Source organism: Pteronotus mesoamericanus, unplaced genomic scaffold (assembly GCF_021234165.1).
Source record: "Pteronotus mesoamericanus isolate MK-2021 breed Mesoamerican mustached bat unplaced genomic scaffold, CSHL_Meso_final scaffold_54, whole genome shotgun sequence".
Taxonomy (NCBI): domain Eukaryota; kingdom Metazoa; phylum Chordata; class Mammalia; order Chiroptera; family Mormoopidae; genus Pteronotus; species Pteronotus mesoamericanus.
In genome coordinates, this window is record NW_026555321.1 from 12087832 (window position 1) to 12114092 (window position 26261).

Sequence of the window (26261 nt, forward strand, 5' to 3'; positions counted from 1 at the left end):
CAAGATAAGTGCAAGTAGCGGTAAGTGCAATAAGGAAAATAAACATCATGATGGGACAGAGTGATTGTGAGCTGAAAGTGGGAGAGACTTCACTTCCTTAAACAGATTGATCAGAAAGGGCCTCTTTGGAGAGGTAATATTTGAGCTGATCTGAAAGCTCAGAAACCAACTCTATGAGGTAAAAATGTAATCAGACCTCTTCATGCCTCACGGTCTCTTCAACAAGACAACACAACTTCTAGTAATTAAAACCAGCGAAGTCTGTGCCTTTCACTTGGAGCCTCTTAAGAGTTTTCATCAGTCTGATCATCTGTGGAAAGAACCACAGAAGATATGGCACAGGATGACTTGCAGTATTTTTCTGTCAGGGCCATGAGGTTATCCAGGCACAAGAGAGTTTTCTTCAAGAGGGTAATGTTTACAGAGCAGCTGTTTGACCCACCAATCTCTGCGCCCCCTGGGGAGATGACATGAAATGCATATTTCAGAGATGCTTGATCTGTTCAAGAAGTCGCCCCTCTTGATCCAAATACAAATAATGACTTCGCCAGGCCATGTTTTTCTTAGAGGGGTGGGTGCTGGGAGGGACCAGAATGCTCCCATGCCCCACCTATCTCTACAGCGAACTTCCTTTCTATCAGCCTGTCCCCTTCTGTGTTTGGGGTCAGCCCTGCACCTCCTTGGGACAAAGACCATGTTTCATTCAGCACTGTCCCCAGGGTCTATCCCATGTGTAGTCAAAATTTGTGGTAGCTTTTCTCCATGTTAGCTGCCTTTAGAGTCTTTCCTCCCTGTATACACAGCCCATTCTCTCCCATGGAGAGAGAGAGTCTGTTGCTCTCTCCCCCTGATTCTGGTCCATGATACCTTTAAACAATGGACTTGGGCAGAGCTACTACTCAGGCTGTGTCATAAGAAGCCTTGTAGTTTCCATCTGGTTATCTTGGAGAGGAAGCCGCCTGGTCCCCCTGAGGAAAACTAACTGCCATGTAAAAAAAAAAAAAGTCCAACTACCCTGAGACCACTATGCTGTGAGGAAGCCCAAGCTAACCATGTGAAGAGACCCCATGGGGAGATTCTCAACCCTGGCACTGGAAATTTGAGTGAAGAAGCTTTCAGATGACACCAGCTTTTGGTGCCATGTGACAACAACTGCATTAAGTGACCCCAAGTGAAAACCACCCCGCTGAGGCCTCCAATCCCCAGAACTGCAAGAGAGAGTAAAAATTTGTTGTTTTTAAGCTGCTCAGTTTTGGGGTAGTTTGTTACACAGCAATAGATGACCAGAACAGAACTCAAGGAATATTTATTAAACAGAACATGCAATTCTACCAGCCCATCCTCAGAGGCAGTACACTTAAGCCTGTGTCTCAGCCAGGTTACAAATAAATATTTACAAATACTCCCTGCAGAAGGATGGACTCAACTGAGTATTTATGCTCAGGGTGAAATTGTCACTCTTTTGGGGGGAGTTATTCCTGCAAGGACATTAGGAAGCCTTCATTAAAGACAGCTTTGCTGAATGGTATCCATGTCCTGAATGGGCTTCTATACATTAGGATTTATGTCTCCTATGTAGCTGATAGCCCATTTTTGCTTACAATACTGCTATGCATATTATTTTATTTATTTCCATGTAATGATGGCCCATCTTGTCTGAAATAGAATTCGAGGAGGCCCATTATGTTAATAATAAGAGTAATATATCATTAAGGATTAACACATGTTGTCATAAAAGCTACAAATATTCATTTATCTGTAATGGGTAGGTAACTTAGTAAACTCCCAAAAGGAGCTTTTTTTAAATCATTTTTTCCACTAAGACCAGGACTCATGTCAGAAATAGAGACTGGGGGTGTGGCCTGGGTTTCAAATCCACATTTGTGCCGAGAATGAAGAGTCATTGGCAAAGAGGCACTTTTGCAAAAGCCAGGCAGATTTTCATAATTCTAAAGCCACTCTGTCAAACTGTTTCCAAAAGCACTTACATCGTACAATTTTCTAGTTTTCTCTAATCCACTCAAATCTCTGATGGTACAGAAGTGCCCAGTTTAATCACCAACGATCTGTGTGTGATAACAATGATGAGGAACAGTAAATGTGGACCCAAGACAGGAACAAGAACCCTCTGATACCAAACAGGAGAAAGCACTGTCTCCTCACCTCCCAGGGGTGGTGAGACATTTGGTTTGGGGCAAACCCCATCCCAGCAACATTATTGTCTGTTAACATTGTGTTATTATTCTGATCCCTTAGTTCGCATACAAAGGTGTGGCTTTGGATGGATCTTTCTCCCAAGTATGAAACGTGGCCATAAGAACCAGGCCAGCCCACCCTGCTTTTCCCCCAGCAGAGCTACAGTCTAACTTCCCACACACTCAACTGGGCGGCCTTGGAAAGGGACCTAGCAGGAGGGTCAGACAGGATGCGTGGCCTGGCCGTGTATGGTCTGCATGGATAGGTCATGAGACAAGTGCAATCAAGACAAGGAGGCTTCTGTCGCCCAAAATTATTGTAAGTACATCAGAAGGCGGCAGGGTAGTCTAGAAGCTGTGTGAATGGAGATCGGAACTAGACGACCTGGGTGCAATGCTTGCCTCTGTGGCTTTTTAATTATGTGACTCCGGACCCATTGCTTCACCTCTCTAAGGTTCAGCAGCCTTTATGCCCTTACCAAATGATACAAAAGTTATAGGTATAGGTATAAGTGCCTGGCATATCATTAGCAACCATGTAAATGGTTAGTCTGTCTATTTATCATCTCTACCGTCACCACCCTCACCGTCCTGTCCCTGCTCATCCCAGGCAAAAGGAGACCCTGCAGTAATGTCCCAAGGCCCAGGGACCATTAATTACCTTGCCTGGGTCTTCCTGCCCATCCTCACAAAGGTGAGAGAAGACACCCTATGGCCAAGCAGAGGAAGAGAGAGTCAGGCCTGACCCCACCCCACTCTGCATGTGCCAGAGGGCTGCGGATTCAAGGGAAGAAGCCCGCAACGCTGAGCCGGCCGCTTACAACCAGGCCAGCTGGCACCATTTCCCACTCACCTTGAACAGTCCTGATGCAGTCAACGCTCAAAGCCAGCTAGTCTTGATGTGCGTGAAACCAGCCTCCTCTAACGCTGAGCTAGGACGGAGCCCTTGCCTGCACACAAACCGCATCTCTCCTTTTGTACCTGGTATGTTAACTCAGATCGAGCATAGGTGATATTTTTTTTCCAGTATCCAAGATCCATTAAGGAAATAAACCTTAATGATATAACAGAAGCATTCTACTTTGTATATGGTTTTACTGCTAGCAATTGTATTTGCCATTGAATACCCAGAGGCTTAAAAGTAAATCTTTTTTTCTACCCTGGTATTTATTTTCAACAGAACATCTTGTGAAATTGTTACATTTGGGAGTTCAAGTTCAATTGAAATTGTATATGACCTGGTGTAGTTTCCCTTCTTTTTACTCATCTTTAGGATGTCACAGGCAGTAATTCAAATACCCCCAAAACATAGAAACTATCAGTATTAACCCACACGCATTTCAAAAACCACTGAGTACCATTTAAATACAATTCGATTACATCTATCAGTGTTCAATGAGAAGATATTTGGGTTCAACCAGGCCAAAAGTGTGTGTGTGTGTCTATGTGCACATGTGTCTGTGTGTATGTCTGTGTGCATGTATGTGTATAAAACTCCCTACCTTTTTTAATGTATGCTCACATTCTGTTTATCAGTGGATCTTCTTAACAGAGTGTAAAGTAAACAAGGCAGGTGCAATGAGCCTCATTTTCAGGGTAAGAGGAATTATAAAGACCAGTGAGGAGGTCAGAAGGATTCGGGAAACAGCAATGTATTTTCCTTTAGCACAATCTGTGTGAGAAAGAGAAAGAAAGAAGCTGTCCAGGTGATTAATCCATCAGTTCCACCTGTATCCGGACAGCCAGCAGAACAAAGCCTTCCCGGGGCTTGCCATGCCAACAGTTACCCCAAAACATCGTCATGAAAACACAACAAAACCAGATATCTTTCCTATCTACTCGCTGCTGGGTAGCGAGTACAAATAATTAAATAATTAAAAACAAATAATTAAAAAGTAAAATGAAACGAACAGAAGAACCTGCTGGGTGACCCCCAAAACAGGTCAACACTACCAGAGTTTGTTAGGTAACATATTGAACAGTCCTCCCCGAGGCCGTCGCCACCCTCCTGACGCACCCTTGGAGGGCATGGGCTACTCCTGTCGACCCAGGTGCCCTGGCAACAAGAAAGAGAGTCATTCTTTGCTTTTCTTCCTACTAAAAATCAGATGTGAACAGTAACAGGGGAGATGTGGGAAGAAATATGGTAACTGGATTCCCCTGAGCCAGACGTGGTTCCTGCTGTCCCAGCGGGTCTCCGTGTGCGTCCCCCGACCAGTAGCATCGGCATGCCCCGGGAACCTGGCAGAAATGCCGATGTCCAGGCTCCGCCCTGGCCTGCCGAGTCAGGAAGGCTGGGGTGGGCGCCCAGCAATCGGGCGATGCGGCTGCACGGTGAAGCTTGGCGCTGCAGCGGCAGCCCTGCCACGGCCAGGGCCCTCGCCTCTCTGCCCGCGAGGGGTTCAGCCTTGCTGCCCTCGCTCACAGCACCACTTTCTCCTGCCCGCCTCAGCCCACCCCGACACCTCCCACCCCCGGAGGCCTGCTCCAGTCTGTTCTCCGCGGCTCTAGGCAAAGGTGGCTACCATCTGGTGGGGCCTTTGTCTCTGATCACTTTGATCGCATTCACAGTTTCCTGGAAGACAGTGGGAGGGGCTGACCAAGGAAGTATGAAGAGGAACAAACATTCTGTCCCCTGGTGTTAGAGTGTACAGGGTGTCAAAGCCTTGAAATAGGGGGAAATATGAGACTTCTGGAAGATTACTGTGCAAAGTCCTGACCTCAGGGGATTGTTCTTGACCTTCCTGTGCATGGTTCGCTCATCAGCCAATCAGAGGTGAGAGTAAGGAGCTGGCTCACTGGTAGGCCACAGATAAATGGTAGTTGTTATTATCACAGCGACAGGAAAGGGCAATGGAGAGGACCGTTCCTGGCAGGAAGCACTGGTAACAACAGGAGATAGGTGGGAGGCCACACCGTGGCAGTCGCTGAACGCCAGGCTGGGCAGCTAGACGGCTGAGTGGACGCTGGGAGCCAATGTCAGCGCAGCTGCCTGGGGGCTTGCTAGAATGCTGATTCTGCACAATTAAGTCTGGGGAGGAAGCTCAGATTCTGCATTTCTAAGAAACCCCCAGGTGACACCCATGCTACTGTACCACACTTTGAGCAGCAAAGCCAAGGATTGCTCATAGGTAAGTGAACAGCAGAAAAGGGTGAGACGTTGACTACTAGCAAAATCCCCACTCTGCCTCAAGGTAGCCAAGTGCCGCCCAGCTCAGTGCCTATAGGCAGTCTGAAGATCTCCCCCTCCAGCCTCCTCCAACAGGAGTTTATTGGGAACCCCTGAGGAAGAATGAATCCACATGGTGCTGTCTGCCAGGGCTTCCCCACCGCCCCGTCCCTCACAACCCACCCTGAGCCCGCCTCGCACACAAAGACGCACATCACAATGCACGGTGCTCTGAAAATGCCCTAGGATGTATGTCCCCTGGTGTAAGTATACACCCTTTGTGTGCATTCAGAAGTAGAACCCAAATTCCCCTTTTTTCTGCTTCCCCCTCCCCATCTCTCCCTCTCTCTCTGCAACAGTATCCCTGTGGATAGCATCACTGGGGGCTATTACAGCAATGGCCAAGGCATATCCCTTTGCTCAGGGACACAAATGGAAAAATACGCAGTTCGTTAATAAACTGTATAAACTGGTAACTGTACAGGTTGGCAGTTCAGAACAGATTTTTCTTCCATGCGAGAACTAGAATACAGATTTCTGCAACTTCATCATTCAAATCTTTCTTGTCTCTCCTCCTCAGCCAGAAGATATTGGACAAGCACCAATAGTAAATGCCCCAGAAGGTGGAAAGGTTGACTTGGAAGCCTTCAGCCATTTTACAAAAATCATCACACCAGCAATTACCAGAGTGGTGGATTTTGCCAAAAAGTTGCCTATGTTTTGTGAGGTGAGGAAATGATTTTTTTTCTTCTACAGTGTTTTTCATTCTAGCTCCATTAATTTCTAGGAATGCTGAAGATTACTTATGACATAATATTAACTAGTAAGGACTTAGTCCTGTCAAAATAGTGCCAGTACAAAGAGAAAATGCACTGTTTTGTTTTTATTTCTCCACCCTCTCTACTCAGTCACCATTCATTAGCTTGTCCACATGAGGCCAGTGAAGATCCTATCCATCCATCTGACTCCAGGCATAGGGAAGATGATAGCAATACTTGCATTTATTTAGCACCTACAATGTCCTACTTACCATGCTCAAATTTGCCCACAATTAATCCAGTCCTTATAACATATTGGCAAGGTAGCTTCAATTATCCCCATTTTACAGATGTGGAACACTGAGGTCAAAGTGATTAACTTACCCACATATGGGGCCATGGTTTGAGCCTTAGTCTATATTCTTTCAACTGTATATCCCAGCAAGATGGTTATGCGGTTGCTTCTTAATCCTCAAAAATAGAGAATGACCCTCACAGAGCCAAGACCTTATTATCCCCTTACATATACCCTCTTTCCTGATAAGCTCACCATTTCTTGGCCCTTGAGCATCCTCAGGGCACCTTGAGGAGCTCACCCACCAGAGGTCATAGACTTGCCCAGTGGGACACTCATCCGTAACGTTAGCAGTTCTGCCGCGCAGTCAGCTGCATGGGCAAGAATCCTGGATAAGTTGTTAAATGTGTTCAAACCTTGGTTATCTGATATTTAATGGAAATCATAATAGAATCTACCTCTTAGAGCTGCTGAGGAGTTGAAATGGGATAGTATATGCTTGGATAGTGCCTGGATCGTAAGTATTCCATTAATTTTAGCCATTAATACTATTATTATTTCATTCATTACATTACCATCCTGCCTCTACCCTCTTTTTTGAATCAAGTATTGTTGGTTATGTTTTCTGGAGGGTTTTTCCCTTTGAAAAACCCCATCAGATGCCTCTCTATTACTCTTCACTTTGCCACAGGGACCCAGAAAGATACCAGGTAGAGAGGGCCACGTGCTGCTGTGAGCCTCCCGCGTGATATGTGAATCTAGTCTCACCTATACAGAAGTTGAGTTTCCCCACATGCAATGATTCTGTCCCCACCCCACCCCCCAGCTTCCAGCCTATTTGTGTTCTTGAGTTTGTAATGATGGGAGCCCAGCCGGAGTCTGACAAACCTCAGACACTAATGGGTACACTTCTCATTGCCTATTTCTGAGCCTGCACAGAAGCCATACCCAGAAGGACAGAGCAGTGGGCTTCAGGACACAGGTATCTGACCCCCAGACCCAGCAGAGAGAGATGTGCCTCCCTCTGACCCCCAGCTCCACTGTAGGAGGGAACAGTGAGTCCTGGAGAAGCATTCTGACTTATATCTGGATTTGGTGTGGAGCGTTCCATGACTCTGACCATCTTTTTTTTAATTAACATTATTAAAATTTTAGAGGATATTACAAAAATAATATATAGTCATTCGATATTTATATAGCATAATAAAGATAAAGGTTCATGGTAATACCACCAAGAGATAACCTGATGATGTTTTGGAAACTATTTTAGTTTTTTTGAAATAAATATGTGTGTATACACACACACACACACACACACACACACACACGCACATACAAAGTATGAAATATTGGGTTGGCCAAAAATTTTGTTTGATTTTTTCTGTAAGATGTCTCTAGTAATACTAAGTTGTCTTTAAATTTATTCCAAACAATTTTGCTAGATTGTATTGTGACAGCTGTCATAACAGCATGCATTTTAAAAAAACATCAAAATTGGTGAATTTTTGTGTAGCCATTTTAATATTGAAGATGAAAGAAATTAAGCAATATTTTTGGCATGTTATGCTTTATTATTTCAAGAAAAGTAAAAATGCAACTGAAACACAAAAAAAAGAAAGATTTATGAAGTGTATGGAGAAGGTGCTGTGACTGATCAAAGTTTTGTGCTGGAGATTTGTCACTGGACAAATGCTCCATGTTTGCGTAGACCAGTTCAAGTTGATAGTGATCAAATTGAGACATTCATTGAGAACAATCAATGTTATACCATGCAGGAGACAGCCAACATGCTCAAAATATCCAAATCAATAAAGTTATTGATGAAAATGAAAAATGTGTCTCTTGACTTCAGGTCAAGATGGAGGCATAGGTAAACACTCTTTGTCTCCTCACACAACTATAGAAAAAAATTGCATCTAGACTACAAAACAGATAACACCCAGAACAATCAGAAAATTGAGTCATATGGAAGTCTGACAACCTAGGATTTAAAGAAACCACATTCATCCAGGCGGGTAGGAGGAGCAGAGACAAGGAGAGATGTGGAGAGGCACAGAGAGGCAGAACCGGTGGTCCCACATTCACGTCATGGAATAAAATCGGGAGCGATACCTTGGGAGTGAGGGATATGAGCCCCAAATGAGACCACCCAGTAGCCCAGGGTTCCAGCACCAGGAAGATAAATCCCCATAACTTCTGGCTGTAAAAACCAGTGTGGGTTGGGATGGTGAAAGAAACTGCTGGATTATCAGGAGACTTGTCTTAAAGGGCCCACATGGACTTAGGGCTTATTCAGGCCACCCCCTCTGGGATTCAGCACCAACGCAACAGTTGGAAGGACACAAGTGACATATGGAGAGAGAGTAAGGAGACTGGAGACAAGGCGAGTGCTGGGAGACAGCTTCTTCCCAGGCAAACCTCCAGAAGCCAGGCAGCAACATTGTCCCCTCTATGAGACCCTCTTTCCCCATACAAAGCCAATGAGTCGTCCCACCCTGGCGAGTACCTAAGGTTCTGCCCCACAAAATTTGTAAGTCTGCTCTTCAACAATAGGCAATGCTACTAAGACAGGGAGTCAAAGAAGCTCTACCTAATACACAGAAACAAACACAGTGAAGCTGCCAAATTGAGGAGACAAAGAAATAGGCCGACTGAGAGAACAGAACAAAACTCCAGAAAAAGAATTAAGCAAAATGGATATAACCAACCTGTCAGATGCAGAGTTCAAAACATTGGTAATCAGGATGCTCAAAGAACTCACTGCATATGGCAACAGCATAAAAAAGACCCAGGAAGAAATGAAGGTTCCATTAAGCGAAATAAAGGAAAACCTACAGGAACCAACAGTGAAGGGGATGAATCTAAGAATCAAATCAATGATTTGGAACATAAGTAAGAAAAAAGCTTTCAATCAGAACAGCAAGAAGAAAAAAGAATTTTAAAAAATGAGGATAGTATAAGGAGACTCTGGACTTCTCCAAATGTACCAACATTTGAATCATAGGGATGCCAGAAGGAGAAGAGGAAGAGCAAGAAATTGAAAATTTATTTGAAAAAATAATGAAAGAAAACTGCCCTAATCTTGTGAAGGAAAATAGACATACCAGTCCAGGAAACACAAAGAGTCCCAAACAAGTTGGACCCAAAGAGGACCACATCTAGACACATCATAATTAAAATGCCAAAGGTTAAAGATAAAAAGAAAATCTTAAAGGCAGCAGGAGAAAAGCAGAGAGTTACTTACAAAGGAGTTCCCATAAGACTATCAGGTCATTTCTCAAAAGAAACTTTGCAAGCTAGAAAGGACTGGCAAGAAGTATTCAAAGTGATGAAAAGCAAGGACCTATCACCTAGATTGCTCTATCCAGCAAAGCTTTCATTTAGAATTAAAGGGTAGGTAAAGCACTTCACAGACAAGTAAAAGTTAAAGGAGTTCATCATTACCAAGCCATTATTATATGAAATGTTAAAGGGACTTATTTAAGATAAAGAAAAAGATTAAAACTATGAACATTAAAATGGCAGCAAATTCACAACCATCAACAAATGAATCTAAAAAAAAGCAAACCAAGCAAACAACCAGAACAGAAACAGAACCATAGACATGGAGATCACTTAGAGGGTTATCGGCTGGGAGGAGGAAAGGGGAAAATGGGGGGAAAGGTGCAGAGATTAAGAAGCATAATTGGTAGGTACAAAATAGGCAGGGGGATGTTAAGAATAGTATAGGAAATATGAAGCCAAAGAACTTATATGCATGACCCTGGACATGAACTAAGAGGGGGCAAGGGAATGCTGGAGGGATGGGGGATACTGGGTGGAGGGGGCAAAGGGGGAAAATTTAGGACAACTGTAATAGCATAATCAATAAAATATATTTTAAAAAAGAAAACTTTCTCTTATTTTAGAGGAAAAAAACACATGAACTTTTTGACCAACCCAATATATCAATATAATTTATACCATAATGTACTTTCTACTCATCAAACTACTTTTTTTTAAACTTTCTACTGAAGAGTAAGGAGCACATATGATAAGTGTGCAGTTCAATGAATTTTTACACACTTAACATGCCCACATAATCAGCACCAAGATAAAGAAACAAAATATTACTAGCCCTCTGTTGTACCTTTCACACTCAACTAGAGAACATATCATTTAAGTGTTCTTTCACAAAATAATTTTTAATGACCATAGTATCCAAAAGACTAGCTCTACTATATTTAAGTTATCTGCTTTTACTGGACCTTGAATTCATTTCCAATTTTTCACTCATAATAATATTCCAGAATAAACATTCTGGTGCCCATGTGCTGCTCACAGTACTATTTCCTTAAGGCTTTTGATACATGCTGCCAATTGCCCTCAAGAAAGAAAGTACATTCTGACATCTGTGCCAAAGGTGCTTGTTTCCTCTCATTGGTGTGACATTGTTCTTTTTTGTTCATTGGATTGAGTAAATTTTCCTGGACCTTTCTTGGTTTTCTCTCTCTGGGCTGTGTCCCTCATCCCCTAGCCCTTGGTGTCTGAGCAGACACGCTGTTGAGTTTGCTACCCCTGCAGCTTGAGCTAGCCTGACGGTCATGTGTTCCCCTTCAGACAGCCACCAAAAATGTTTTTTAGAAAATATATAGCTCATATACACCAACCTCTGAAGAGCTATTTCAGTTAGAGAAAGCAAGGAAGACGTGTCCGCCACCAATAACAAGCACACCGTGCACTTATGTGTGTGGCAGGTGAGGGGCCCACGTGGAACTTCTTGAGTCTCCCTGAGAAATTAAAGCCGGCTTCAGAGTTACGATTCCATCTCTCTTTCAACCCTGGTATTTTGTAGTCTTCAAGTTACAAATAAAAGGGGGGGGGCCACTTGTACAGCAGAGATGAGTATGTTTCCGGTGTGTGTGGCCCCCTGAGGACCTTTGACTTTCACGCTACCTTTGGAAGCCCAAATTGGGAAATGAACTGTGCAGGTCCCTGAGGAACCTGCCTATGGAGTGGGGTAGAGATCCCAGGTGATCTCAAGAGACAGGTTTCTCGCCAGAGGCCGTTTGATGCATCTGCTGTTGAAATTGTGCTGACGCTAATTTTCTGCTGTGATCCATGCCATCCCACCAAGCAGGGTTGGTGGACACCCTGGGCTTTGAATGATCTGAAATCATTGCTGGCAGAGCTGCCAAGAACACACATAAGAACCTCGTCTAGAGAGCAGGGCACTGTCGTCTTTGCCAGTCAACCCGAGTGATGCTCTCTGAGGGGCACAGGCAGAGTCTGCGGGAGGATTCCTGCATATCTGCTTCTCCCAGGGAAAGTGCTTGGCAAGGGACTAAGAGATTGCTGACCGGCATGTTGAAACTAATGTCGCTAGGATCTTTGAAGAAAAGGCACGTGGCCTAGTTTTTAAACCTTTGGTGATCCCTGACAAATACTTGTGAAACTTCCATTTAAATTTGAACTAATCAATAGTAAGTAAGGTTAAAAAAGAATATTTCTACTTCATCTGTAATCAGACTTGGTTACAGATAATGGGGCCTGCCCAAGTTTGCATACTTTGCAACATATAAAAAATAATAATAAATGGTTTGATCTGGTTAGTAATTTCTCTATGGTACATTGTGCCAAAGTGGTTTTCAAGAGGGGCAGCGTGAATATCTCCTGGGAACTTGGAGAAATGCAAGCACTCAGAGGGCGGGGCCAGCAGTAGTGTGGTTAACAAGCCCTTGGGTGGTCCTGGTGGGGTGAAGTCAGAACCGCTGCCCTAGGCCTGGGAGCCGGCCGCCGCCTGCAGCAACCAAGTCTCTATCTCACTTGCACGGGCTCATCCACGCTCAGGTCTCCTGTTTCCTACCATGCCCTTGGGCCAGGAATCCCAGCAAGGAATGGAGAAATACGGATTAGAGCCTAAATAAAAGTAAATCACAGTCATTTTTTCTCTTTTACTGAGTGGAAGGAATTTACATATATAGATTCCAGAACCAAATACAAAAGGACTTTTATTTTGCAGAAACAGCTGAGCAATTTGAAATTAAATAGGAAAGTGACTAGGCTGGGTTAGTAAAAAATACAGAATACCCCATACTTTAAATGTAATTTAGGAATATTACTTTTAGTTTTATATAACCTAAATTGAACTTTGGGTGTTGCCATGAATATTTCCCAGGATTTGTATGTGCTTAATGAAGAGATGGAAATTATGTGTAATTTACATTTTCACTGTTTATGGACATTTAGTCCCACTCAGAGTACTTCAAAGACTGTGTTCTCTTCTCTTGGCATTGGACTCCAACAGATATAGCTTCCAATTCCAGCCCTACTCACAAGACATTTGTGACCACCCCCTAGCATGTTGCTCAGCCTCTCAGTGCCTGAATTTATGTGTCTGTAACTAAAATTGGAAGTTGAATATGTACCCCACGGAGTGCTGTGAACATAAAATAAGGTGATGCACATAAATCTTGGCATGGTGCCCAATTCATTAAACAAACGCTGTAACTAATAGCCTTTTAACCTATTTTAATAACGGCATTTAATTAACTGTTCTCCCCATTCAGAAAATACAGCTCTGATTCTTTAAAATTTATTTTTCTTAGCAAAGTTCTCTCTAAAAGTTTGTATTCATGTTATCACACTATCAAAAATCCTAGTTAAAAAGCAACCTAATTAGCTTACAAAGAAATCACCACATTGACAGAGCGATACAGTGTGTGGAGTAATTCTGGTGCCATAAGTACTGAGATTACAGCCCTGGGAGCCAGAAGTCTGAGTTCTGGCCTCACCTCTGCCCATAACTCACTGGGTGACTTTAGGGAAAACTTTTACATCTCTGGGCCTCATGGGTAATAAGCATCTACAAGGGACTTTCTAGTCCTGTGCCTTTTAAGAGACTCAAGGAGCAAACTTGCTTCAAAAAAACAAAAACAAACAAAAAAACAAAGAGAAGCGTTGTTGCAAGATAAACAATAGAGTCATCTCTTGATTATTGGAGCTATGCATAAGATACAAGTGTTGGCAAATTTAACATAAACCCAGCTCTCAAGCAGTTAGTTGGGTTATGATACAAATTCCAGAGTAAGAGGCCATGAGCAGTTTCACACGTGAGTGACTGTAAGTCAGTTTGGAGAACTGTCACAAAAGAAATGCAAACTAGAACTTGGGAGTAGAAGCAATCGTTGTCGACAGACTGGAGCCAAGTGGGAAGGGAAAAGCCACCAAGAGTACAGGCCCAAAGAGTTCAGGACTAACATCCATTCCAGAGAGCCATACGATACCACCCATTGTTCTGACTGGCCTTGTCCACTCGTTCTTTGCTGATGCGGGCTGGTTCTTTTCAGCTGCCATGTGAAGACCAGATCATCCTCCTCAAAGGCTGCTGCATGGAGATCATGTCCCTTCGCGCTGCTGTGCGCTATGACCCAGAAAGTGAGACTTTAACCCTGAATGGGGAGATGGCAGTGACGCGGGGCCAGCTGAAAAATGGGGGTCTCGGGGTAGTGTCGGATGCCATCTTTGACCTGGGCATGTCGCTGTCTTCTTTCAACCTGGATGACACTGAAGTAGCTCTTCTTCAGGCTGTCCTGCTGATGTCTTCAGGTGAGTGTTCCCAGGCTCCTTACTGGGTATCAAAGGAGGTTTTGCGTGTCTGGTGCTAAGTCCAATAACCTGATAAGTTTTTAATCCTTCTTTAGCTTCAGAATCATAGCTCCCTCTCCAGGGAGCAACCGGGAGTTTGCCCACAGACTGGGAACTGAAGAAGGGTGTCAGATGGCTGCTTTTTCCAGCCACCCAGTGTAGTGGGAGAGAGCCAAAGGAGCCATGTACAAGACTATGGAATGGCCCACCTTCAGCACACACCACCCTGCCTGCCTCATGGTAGCTGCTCCATTCTGGTTTTCTGACACAGAATAGGAATGAGTGACCACACCATTCCACATCAAGTTCCAGATGAGGAAACTATGAGTGAAAGCTAGAATTTGTCCATGGCTTAGCTACAACCTAAGTTTCAGTTATTTATTGCTATATAGGGTTCCATCCCAAAACTGAGTGGCTTAAAACATCCCAGATGGTTGGGGTCAGGGCCAAAACATCAAACACAGCTTCAGGCCACTCTCTTGATGCAGCTTCTCCCACAGCAGGGATTGGACTTCTTACGTTGCTGGTGGACTTCAAGAAGGAGAGTTCCCAAAACACAAAAGCAGAATGTGCAGATGTCTTAAGGCCGGGTCTTAAGTCATAGAGCATCACTTCTGCTTCATTCTACAATATTTGTCCAAATTAGTCTCAGCACCAGCCCAGATTCAAGAGTCCACCTGGGAGCAATGGCAAAGCCATCTTTAAGCTGTCGTCACTCATTATCAAGACCTCTAACTCCCATGGGTGAAGAGGGAACAATAATGCTGACACCTTTTTCTTCAGGGATGATGTCCTAATAAATAAGAAATGCAAAATATATCAGACTCTTCGAGAATAGCTAGTCTTTAAATAGGAGGTGGTTTCCAAGTCATCATCTGCATTTTGAGAGTACCCTAAGTTTAGCTATGTCTCAGCAATTGTCATTCCACACTGTAGCTGTCTGCTTGACTTGTCCATCTCTCCTTCTGAACTGTTTTTTGATGACAGAGATGTGTCTAGTTGTGCACCTAGCACCTCAACCAGTGTTAGTGGGATTCAAGAAATGCTTATTGGGTAAATGGCTGAGTAGGTGGGTAAAATATCAGTCACAAGCACAATGAAAATCCTTTATAGAGTTGATGCTCCCTGGTTAACTCAGTAGAATTCCTTTCGTTTAAGCTGATCTGGAAACTTATTTGCTACAGAAAATTTACGTATGGAAGGCTTTTTTAAAAAAGAAATAATAGTTTTTATCATGGAAAATTTTAAAAATAAACATAAGTAACTAGAATAGCATAATCAGGCCTCTTGTACACTGTGGTGGGCAAGCTCTGGGTCAACCCTCCATGTTCTCCATCCTCTGATGTTCGCACCCTCATACGATCCCCTCCTATTGAGTGTGTGCAGAACCAAAGACTTGCTTCTAAACAATAGAATATGGCAAATTGGGTGCCATTCCTGAGTGGTCACATTACATTAGGTTATGTAAGATTCCCCCTTGCCAGCAGACTTGCTCTAAGGACTATCTTTGCGGCTTGATGAAGTCCTTGGCCATGTTGGGAAAGTGCACATGACAGGGAACTGCAGGTGGCCTCTCAGAGTGGAGGGCGGTCTCCAGCCACCAGCCAGCATGAAACTGGGGCCCTGAGTCCTTCAGTAGAAATAAAACTCACAGCTTTTCCAACGCCTCCCTATGTGACCTTGAGTGAACCCCCAGCTTCTCTGGGCTTCAGTGTCCTTTAAAATAAAGAAATTGAACTATGTAAGTGGAATTCTATTCCTGGAGGGGAGATTCAAGGCAATTTTTTAGCTGAGATTTTAGCGGTTCAAAACCCGTTTTAAATAATGCAGAATCATAGTAAGAAAGCTATTTCTTTTATAAATTTTTTTCTGGTTATATCTCCTAAATAAGGCACAAAGAGATACAGTTTGATGCTAGTCAGTCCTGAACACCTAACACTTGCTAACCTCCCTTTTTGAGAAAGAGAGAGCAGATCTCAGGGGCAGTTTCCACAGGAACTTTGAGCTAAAATGTAATAAAAGTTTGTGCCATGCATCCATTTTTGTGGTTATCTTCTCTTTATGGCAAATGCATTTTTATTTACTGAATAGTATGAAGTTTCCTCTGTAGTGAGTCAGTTTAACAGCTTAAGTAAATAATCTAAGCGAGGTAGACAAGGGGAGGGTGTGGAAAAGGCAGAAACTGCGAACGTAGCTCCCACCTCTGTCAAGCACCTACCGGAGTATCCTTCCCAATTCTGCCTGCCAGACAGCCATGTGTCCCACGTAGTAACTGTAAAACCATCCCCCTGAAATGACCTGGGCACTTCTTTTCATTAATGCTTCCAGGATCACAAGAATATTACAAAACACTTTACATTTGGCAAATGACAGCTACGTATCAGAGCTCTGACACTCCAGTTCCTCCTCTGAATTGTCCTCTAAGCCCCATTGCTTGTTTGGCATTTTGTTTTGGTTGGCATTTTTGTTACACGAAATCATAAACCTTTTCTTCAAAGCCTTTTCTAAGAGCTATTACTGCTAGGTTCCTTGCTCCTACAGTGATAAGCAGAGAGCTAAAATGGAAATGATCTGGAAGACATATCTTTGAGAAATTTTTGCTTTAGATTGTTAAAAAGTCTTTGACCTTTAAAAATGTTTCTCTTTTCATAAACATTTTCAGTACAACTTGAGCATGATAAAATGTCCTTTTACTTTCTCTGCGTCATTTATATGACTTTCTTATCTTTACCACTCATCAGGGGACAGAGCCTGATATCACAAAACCCAGGGTCTTGTTTCCCTTTAAAGGAATACATCACAACAATATTGTGTTGATTTTGATTTTCTATTTGAATCAAAAACTAAAGGATCCTGTGGGAAATTCTTCTGGCACATTCAAAGGAAGAGAGAAGACAAGAGAGTAGGAGAGAAAGGGAATGAGTAAATCCACAGAGCAGCAATATCAAATATGAAGGGAAGATAGATGATAGATAGAGAGAGAGAGATAAAAATGCACAATTTGCAATTTGATCTGAATAGGGGATTCCAAAAGCCCATATGTGAGTATTTTAGACTCAGAAGGGTGGATTGAGCCATTAGCCCTGATCTTTCCTTTCAGATTAAGCAGAACCTTATATAGATTTTTACTACACATATTATTCAATCACTGGACACTTGGAATGTGAATTTTTATGATCAGAGCGGCAAAGAGCAAACTGAGGGGACCTGGGCAAGGAGTGGTAGGCTTCCTGGAGCTCTATGAGGAATTCATCTTATAAATTACTTTTATAACTCAAGTGCTTGCAGCCTGGATATTCCACAGTCATCCAGCCCTCTTGTGACATCTCTTTATCATTTTCTGCAAACTGCTTTGAGCCCCTGTCACAGCAGGGGGAAGACCAGTGGTCCCCCCAAGAGTTGGGACAATTTCCCGGTTCCTCAAATGGTCATGGTCTCCTCTCACTCCATCTTCCCTCTGTGACTCTTCTCTGCATGGGGCAACTCTAGCAGAGTTCACACCTCACCCCTTTTTCTCCACTTTAGCTCCCCAAAGCGCCACCAACACATGCTGCTACAGGTAAATATTTTCCTAAGTTTAAGAGAAGGAAAGGAGTGGTTCATTACAGGCCTGGAAAACTACTGAAATTGCACATTGTGCTTTTTTTTCTTCACGGGATATTCTTATTGTCCAACATGTCTCCTTGGGCATCAGGGCCTCCTGCAATGATGACCCTAATGTCTTTTCACGTGTCCCCTGTCTGTGCATATCCACACTGGTCCTCCTCTTTCAGCGGGGGAGCTGGTGCAAACTCAAAATCGTTCCCTCTTTATGCTCAGTATATCAGCTCTCTGGGTGAGACTTCTCCTTCCGGACCCTACAAGGAAGCTACTGCCATTCACACCCATGGAGGTGACTGTCTTAGCCAGAGATACTATTCCAAACAAAGCACTGGGCCCCTTCATGTAAATGATGCCGCACCCTGGTATCTTGGTGTCCCGTGCCCCAGAGTTCATGTGGCTCCTGTGCTCACTCCTAGGAGTTGGAAAGTCCCCAGATCTGCCCACTTTCACGTCAAAGGGCTTGAACCACAAGGCAGGCCCGCTCCTTCCCACCCTCTGAAGTAACATCCATCTTCTTTGGTCCCCTCAGATCGCCCAGGGCTTGCCTGCGTTGAGAGAATAGAAAAATACCAAGATAGTTTCCTGCTGGCCTTTGAACACTATATCAATTACCGAAAACACCACGTGACACACTTTTGGCCAAAACTCCTGATGAAAGTGACAGACCTGCGGATGATCGGAGCCTGCCATGCCAGCCGCTTCCTGCACATGAAGGTGGAATGCCCCACGGAACTCTTCCCACCGTTGTTCCTGGAAGTGTTTGAGGATTAGACTGGCTGACTTCGTTCTCATAATTCCTACAGCACTACTGGGTGTCATTTCATTCCATTGCCTAGATCTTTTTTGTTTGTTCCTTTGTTTCTTTGTGTTGGGAGGGATCGCTTAGGGGAAAAGGGAGATAGACATGTTGGCATAGACATGGATGAAATTGCCCCTTGAATGCGGGTACTTTTAACTATTGCATTTTGTTCTCCAGTCCTTTGATGTGAATGCTTTGAAGGTTTTACAGCTATGGAGGTGGGGTGAGGACCATCATTCATTCACCAGCACCAAGCCGTCACCAGCTCCCATCTGTCCCTGGTCAGAGACTCAAGCAAGCAAAATGGCACAGCAGAAGAAGGCTAAAGAAGCCTTAAAACCAAGATAATGTGGTCGTCTCGACTCAATTCTGATTTTTGCAGCACTCAAATTAGCAAGACACAGACCACCTTTGGTTAGATGTGGCTTTCAGCTTTCCAAGGAAAGTCTGAACAAATTTCTGTTTATCCTAGAGCATGCTGTCTTCAGCACTCTTCCTTCTCTCCTAGCAGCATTCCTTGGAATGTACAGAAATATTTGTTCCCCAACATCAGTTGTTCTTTCACTGGAAATCTTAAAATCCTATGATTTAATTCAAGTTATACAAGTCGTGACTCGAAGATATACAGGTACTTGACTGAATGAGACCAACAAGGAAAACCGTTTTCTTCTGTGAGTCCAAAGAATTTAGAAATCTTTATCAATGTCAGTGATTCAACAATTTCCAAAAATTCACATAGCATTACCTCATAGGAGAAAGGCTTCTTTACAGTTATGGCTCAGAGAAAATTTCCATAAAAATTAAGCCTATTTACAGAGTGTTGTCAGTTTTCAATGACATCTGATCCATCATCTCCCAAACTCCTGAAGGTATTTATCCTGATTGCATTTTTGCTGAGCTGACAACAGATTTCCCTATGGATTAAATCTTCTAATCAAGGAGAGATAATGAGCTGAAATTTGAGTCTTGTGGAGGAATTCTGAGGAGAGATTAGTGCGGTTACATTCTAAGTGGAAGGAAATGCAGTGATCTGAGAGCCCCCTTCATGTACTGATGGTTGGAGGAGGCTTTCTTCTGCTCTTGGATCCTCAAGCTCTTTTCTCTACTCACAGATGTTTCCTAGTCTCCTTTTCCCTCTGACTCTGTGGCTTGACTGTTGCTAAACAAAGGCCGGTCCAGCCACGGACCCACTCTGTCCCTGTTGTAGCATTGCCCTGAGATATTCAACAGAAAACGCCCACAGACCATGACCATGACCCCTCACTCATCTTCCCTACCCAGCCCACCTCCTTGATGACAAACGTTGGAACAGCTTGTACCCAGAAAACAAATGGTGATGCCTCATCACTTCAGCTTCAGAAAATGGGCAAAGAATGTACCCACGCAATTGAATGTATCTCATTCTTCTTCACTGGCATAGTAGATATACACAATTCCTTAGCCTGCCTTGTACTGCCTTATCCTGGAAATACTGGGGAAAACAAGCCATATCAGCAAGATTTACCTAAAAATGAAGGAATGAAAGTCACTGTGAAAACCAAGTAGGCTAATTTTTTTTTAAGGTGGTCCAGAAGTCTGTGTGCCAGAGTTCTAGTTTGTGCTCTGTCAACTGGTAGATTTGTGACCTTGGTAGATTTGGTCTTGGTTTTCTCACCTTGGGTCTTGGTGGATAAATCATACACTCTAAACTCCTTCTTGTCCTTAATACTCTACTAATTTCGGCGGGGGGGGGGAGGGGTGCCACGGGATCTGGCTCTTTTGATGGTTTCTTTCATATTCAAATTTCTACCTTTATTAGACAAAAACTATGGCCCTTTTAATAGATATGGAAATTGTATTTGGTATTGATTCAAAATAAGAATTTGACACACTACTCATCAGCTATGTAGGGAAAGGCAGAACAGCCTTGGAAACGGAAGAGGAACAGCATCAAAAATCCCAAGTGTGACTGGAAATAATCTGAGAGGAAAATTATACATTTAACGCACTAAAGCAATTATATCGGCTTCTGGGGAAAGGAAACAAGAACACCGCTATGGAACTTGCTAACCACAGAAAAAAAGTAGACGAAGAGATTAAAAGTATAAACATGCAGTTCTTGGGCAGACACCTGCTTTGACTTATCTACAGAGAGTTTTTGATTTTGTTCTCTCTAGGCAGCCTCTAGCTTAAGCCTTTGCTTTGTTAACATCTCAGCTCCCTCTGTTGACTCCCTTTGAAACACAACCCCTCAGTCACCTTCTGGCTCCTGGGTAACTCTGAGAAGCTTTGTGGTGTGGGGCAAGTTTTCCCTCAGAAGGGAATGAGCAGAGGCAAGCAGGCAGGGTATGGGAGGTTCACAGACTCCTTGGGCATCAAGCCTTCCCGAGAAAGCCTCCTTGATTTGTTTGACAGAGATTCCCTCATACTTTAGCCACACTCAGATTCAAATATAAGTATGAAGCCTGATCTAAAGCAAAATCGGAATGTTTTGTGGACTAACCATGACCAAGCATTGGCCAAAAGGGAATCCAGCCAGCCCCAAGTAAATGTATGTTTGATCCTCAGCTTCTTAAATGATTGCCCTAAAGAGACAAACGACTGATCTCAAGATCTTGTTGATGCTGAGGAGGACAAGCCTTAAAGTACTTCAAGTTGAAAGGAAAGGTTAGAAGAACTCAAAGGATTATGATGCCAGTGGTCAAAGTGACTCATTTCTTCTGTAACTGATTGAGGAACCTAGTACATCTCAAGACTCCATCTCATAAAACCCAATTAGGAGGGATTTGCTCTGGATTTTTTTTTTTTTTAACATTTTTTAAAAATATTGTCCGGACTGTCAGATCAAGTGTGGACTTGACTGAAACCCCTCACAGTGGGGAGACATCCCAGTAGAGGAGAACACACCTGTACAACTGGGATTCTTATTTATAAATCACTTAACTTTTGGGGATGAGTGGTAGGGGTGTGTGTGTGTGTGTGTGTGTGTGTGTGTGTGTGTTACCCTCAAGTGTACTTTGCTCTTCGATTTAGACATGCAGTATTTTCAGAAATAGTGAGAAAAGTGAGATCTTTTCTTCTTTATGATCTGCTCAATACACCATGTGCCACCTTAGAGCTTTTCCTAGTCAAGCGAGCCTCTGTCGTCAATGACGCACTTTGCCGCATTGATGCCTCAGCCCAATGATGTCTCCCTCACCTGTGCCCAAGTGACACCTCTTTGGTTTCCAGCGCTATCATCTTCATCGAGGTGGACCACCAGGCTTGGCTGGGCTCCAGGAACACCATTCTCGTGGCTCTTCCATGAACAGGTGTGCAAGCCTTGGCCCCTCCTCAACACTAAACCCCCCCAAAACTCAGCCTCCATGGAACTGCTGAGTGCCCTCAAGGCATGTCATTGTCAGTGATACATTTTTATTCTGTGAAACTCTAACCTATTCGTGTCATATTGACCTTTTGCTGCATGAGTCATAAATTATGAAATCAGTCTTATGGTTTTTGAAATGTAGCCAGCATTTGTAAGGCTAAACCTTTTTCATGAACTGAATTTAAGTGAGTAACCAAGCCACAGTTCCTCTTCAAAAGGAGAGTGCTTACAGACATTTGAATCTCTTTGCCCTTTCCAAAGGCTATGGCATCAGGTTCTAAAATAAGCTCGTAATTTTTCCTGTTATTTTAATAATATGGAAATAGTAGCATAGTGTTTCTTTTCATAGTGATAGACTATAATCCATATTTAAATTTTATAGAGAAGAAATTTTATTGTACTGTGATGTAGATATTTATTATCCAGGTAAGGATTTGCCCGGTGTGTATTTTTTACAATTGAAATGTTTTACTTTAATCTTTAAAAAAAAAATACATGAAAAACACATGCAAAAAAAAAAAAACAGACTAGCGGGGAAAAAAGGTTTGGCCTTATCACAGAATTTTTACTGTGCTGTATAAATGTTTGCAAATGCAAAAAGAGTGCATTTCTAGTGTGTCTCCACATTAATTAATTAATGCCGCCTTCAAGAGCAATATCGTGCAGGTAAAACACTGTTTGTGGCTTTCTGTTGCACAGTTAAAGCTGACCCACCTTATGCATAAGACAATCAAATATAAATTTGTCCTCCTCAGGATTCAGATAATACTCAAGTAAATTATGGAGCACAATGTAAGACAATAGAAGACACTTTACTTAATTACGCATGTACTGTTGATACAGAAGATACCAGGGCATGAATGAGCGGACATTACCCCACTTTTCTTTTGGTTTCCCTAATTAACTTCACACTCTCATTCAATTATAGAGCCAAATTAGAAATCTATGCTTTCTTCAGAGAAAACGCATTTCCCCCCTAATGTTTTCATGCCCTAAGAATTATAAAAATACTACAGAATAGGAGATTTACAGTCATCAGAAGGTCTGTGTTTTGCAAACAGTGTTAAGTGATATTGCTAGATAAGTAATATTTTTTTCAGCCTAAAACTGTTGAAATCTGTGATCAAAATGTTTTAAACTGTCCAAAAAGAAAATTTGTATATTTGGGAAAAATGGATTTTTACATAGCTTTTGTATGCAGACATTAAATTGTAATTATGAATATAGTGGGCGTAGATAAAGTCATAAGCTTCAATTCTAAAAAAGAAAAAAGAAAATGCTTATAACGGATATACTTTCCTGTCTCTTTCTTTAACTATTATTCTCTAAATAGGCACAGTATTGCCTGCTCTTCACATCTCAGCAGCTGCCATAGGAAGGGAAACAGGGAAGTAAGGACATTTGTTTCATAAACATCTACTTGGGATGAGGTATGAAGGGAGAGGAAAGAGAGAAATAAAAGTCTCATGGGGAAGGGCCACAGAGATGGAATGAGGAGGGAAGACTTAAATTTTTGCAGCTCAAAGAATATATTCATCATCTTATCCCAAAATGTTTCAAAATATTATTAATAGAATTATATAATATCAGCTATCAACATATATCTTAATCCCCATTGCCTTGAACACATATTAGGATTCTTTCTGTAATGACTGGCAAAGAGGTAAGTCAAACTAGCTTAAGACTGAAGGGAATTTATTGACTGTAATATCTGGCATGTCCAGGGATACGCAGCTTCAGGCATGGTTGGATAGGGGTGTTCACTCAGTTTTGTTAGGAGGTACCTCTTTTCCTCTGCAGGGATATTCCTCATGTGGACTTCATATTCACATAGCCTTTTACCTCATGGGTGGCCCCCAGGAGCACTAAGATTAGCCTTACAGTTTCAAACAAGTGGAGAGTTTCTTTGCCCCATTCCAGTAAAAATTGTGCCTACTCCTCATTGGCCCAAATTGAGTCATATGCCCGTTCCCAAGCCAATCACCATGCTAAGGAGGGCAGATTTGCTAATTAGCTCTGAAGTCAGTCCTCTGAAATCCTGGAACAGAGCCCGGGGGGGGGGGGGACTGGGGGGAGGATAATCAGCCCCGCCCCCTGCCCCAATCTGAGTTGGGACAGGTATAATTCCTCAAAGAAAATTCTAAGTTTTGCTACTGTAAGAAGTGGGGAGGAACAGCAAGCAAACAAAAGCTGCCAATGTCCACACCAAAAGTTAAGTCTGAAAGTACATCCATTTTCAGTATAGTAATGGAGTCTCCTTTACACAGAGGACACTCAGCATGATTTGCCAGGACATGAACCAAATAAATACTTTCCAAAGAAAGTATCTGATTACATCCTGCCTGGCTCATGAAAGAGGTAAGTCCAGGTAAGATGGAGCAAGCATTTATTATTTCCTTGGGCTAAATCAGTTCCAAGTACTATTTTTCTGAGTCCTCCAATTCCCTATTCAAAAGGCTGTATAACTTTTATATTTATCTCTTATATGTTAGGTACTTCTCAACTCCAACCTAATGAACTCATTTCCCTTCCTAAATAAATTATTTTATTCATTTTCTATTAGAGAGTTTTCAACACATAGATTCCAGCTAGTTATAGTTCTTAACCCCTTTCCACAATAAAGCCAACCCAAAACTACAGTGATATTTAATGGCTTGATTTAGGTTATGGAGCTAGAATTTTGCAGACCTGGACAATTCTAATAATCTAGAATGAAGAGAAATGAGAGGACAAATTTAGTTGGCATCCCACCTCGAGATGACAGCTCATCTTGGTTTCATATTTAGCTACTCAGGGAACTTGTGTACATTAGGTTCATGTACACAAGTTCTGACATTGACTATTGTTCAAACAAAAAAATAAAACTAGAGCTACTGAAATGCAGAATGTTACGGATACCCTTCAAGTTATATCTCTAGGAATCATGGGCTACCTGAAAAAAAAAATGTTCCATGTTATGCTCTGAAAGATAGAATGCATTTATACCATATACTGATGAAATCATAAATGAAGTCTTTGTCAGTAAAATGCTATTGCCTGCATGTTATACTAAAAGAAGGAAGAGAGCTATCTTAGCCAGAGTTTCCCCAAAAAGCAGAGCTTATGTGCTATGGTTTTGATACGGACAATAGCCCCCAAGGAAACCAAAGTGGAGAAGAAAGAGAATGAGTCAGAGGAGGAAAGAGAGTAAACACAAGGGTGCATTGCTGAGCTGGTCACACCAAGCACAGCTGAGAACTCAATCGTGCAAGATCATCTTCTCAGGGTCCAGAAGAATACTGCATCCCAGGATCATTCATCAGACTTCATCTATTGACACTCACTTCCCATGATCAAAATGGAGGTGGACTCCCCTCTACCTCTAAGTTGTGCGTGCCTGGCCTCAGAGAAGGTCCTGTGGTGTCTCATGCTTGAGCCCTTCAAGGTGGGAAAGTCAGACTCCAATCCCATAGCTGGACAGAGTCCATCTAGACTAGATACAGATCAAGTGGTAAATGCGGTGAGACAAGTGACCCTGTGTCCTAGGGAAATAAATGGATTTTAGAGGATCTGCCATGATTTGATACAGTAGTTCCTCCAGCCAACAAGTCCTTCCGATTACATGGAGAGAGGTCGCAGGTGCAAAAATAACAAAGAGAATCACAAGTTCAACAAAAATACAAACCTATATTTCCCTGTATCATGAGTTTGCATATTATAGGGGCTTTTAACTGCACACAAACTGGTCATGTAAATTGATTGTCCACTTAACTACATCATCATGCAGTAGCTGAAAAAACTAAATAGACTAGTCATCTTATGACACTGGATTTGATTTTCTTTACAGGTGGCTCATTTCAAGGTCAAAATTCTTCTTAAAATAATTTTATATTTATTTTTACAGAGAGGGGGAGGGAGGGACAAAGAGGGAGAGGAACATCGCTGTGTGAGAGAAACATCAATTGGTTGCCCTCACGCACCCCCCACTGGGGACCTGGCCCACAACCCAGACATGTGCCCTGACTAGGAATAGAACCAGCTATCTTTTGGTTTGTGGAACCATGCCCAACCCACTGAGCCACACCAGTCGGGGGAAGGGCAAATTTTTTGCTATACAAATATCTAGTTGAAAATTTTGTAGAAGCCAATGGAAATTTGTTTTTCCATACAAAACTTCACTTTGGTGCAAACATTTTTAGAAACAATGCATATGAAAATTGAAATCAGATGATTTCTGCAGCCTTATTCATCATAGATATTCTGGTGTATCTGAAGTCTAATGATTTTATGATTTTCCCTATGTGTACTAGTAGTCTTAAAGAGAGAACTTAGGATTTCTTTACACTACCTAAAGTCAAAGCCACATAGTCTTTCTGACAATAAATTATGTCAAAGGATGAAGAACCCAAGACCATCAAAGACCATCAATTGCTAAGTAAGCTTCTTTGTGAGAAACCAATTGAAAATTTCAGAAAACTCATTTGTGTTTTC

General features: G+C 42.5%; 1 protein-coding gene across 8 annotated transcripts in view; it reads left to right on the top strand.

The window, feature by feature from the left end:
* The window catches only part of THRB (thyroid hormone receptor beta), a 330196-nt gene extending 307176 nt beyond the window's left edge, over positions 1-23020 (top strand). For all 8 annotated transcript variants that reach the window (XM_054595367.1, XM_054595374.1, XM_054595368.1 and 5 more), the window contains 3 exons: positions 5945-6091; positions 13746-14004; positions 18176-23020. In XM_054595367.1, the coding sequence (XP_054451342.1) occupies positions 5945-6091; positions 13746-14004; positions 18176-18417 (648 nt within the window). In that variant the 3' untranslated portion in view covers positions 18418-23020. The remainder of the gene's footprint in view (positions 1-5944; positions 6092-13745; positions 14005-18175) is intronic.
* The last annotated feature ends 3241 nt before the right edge of the window (positions 23021-26261 follow it).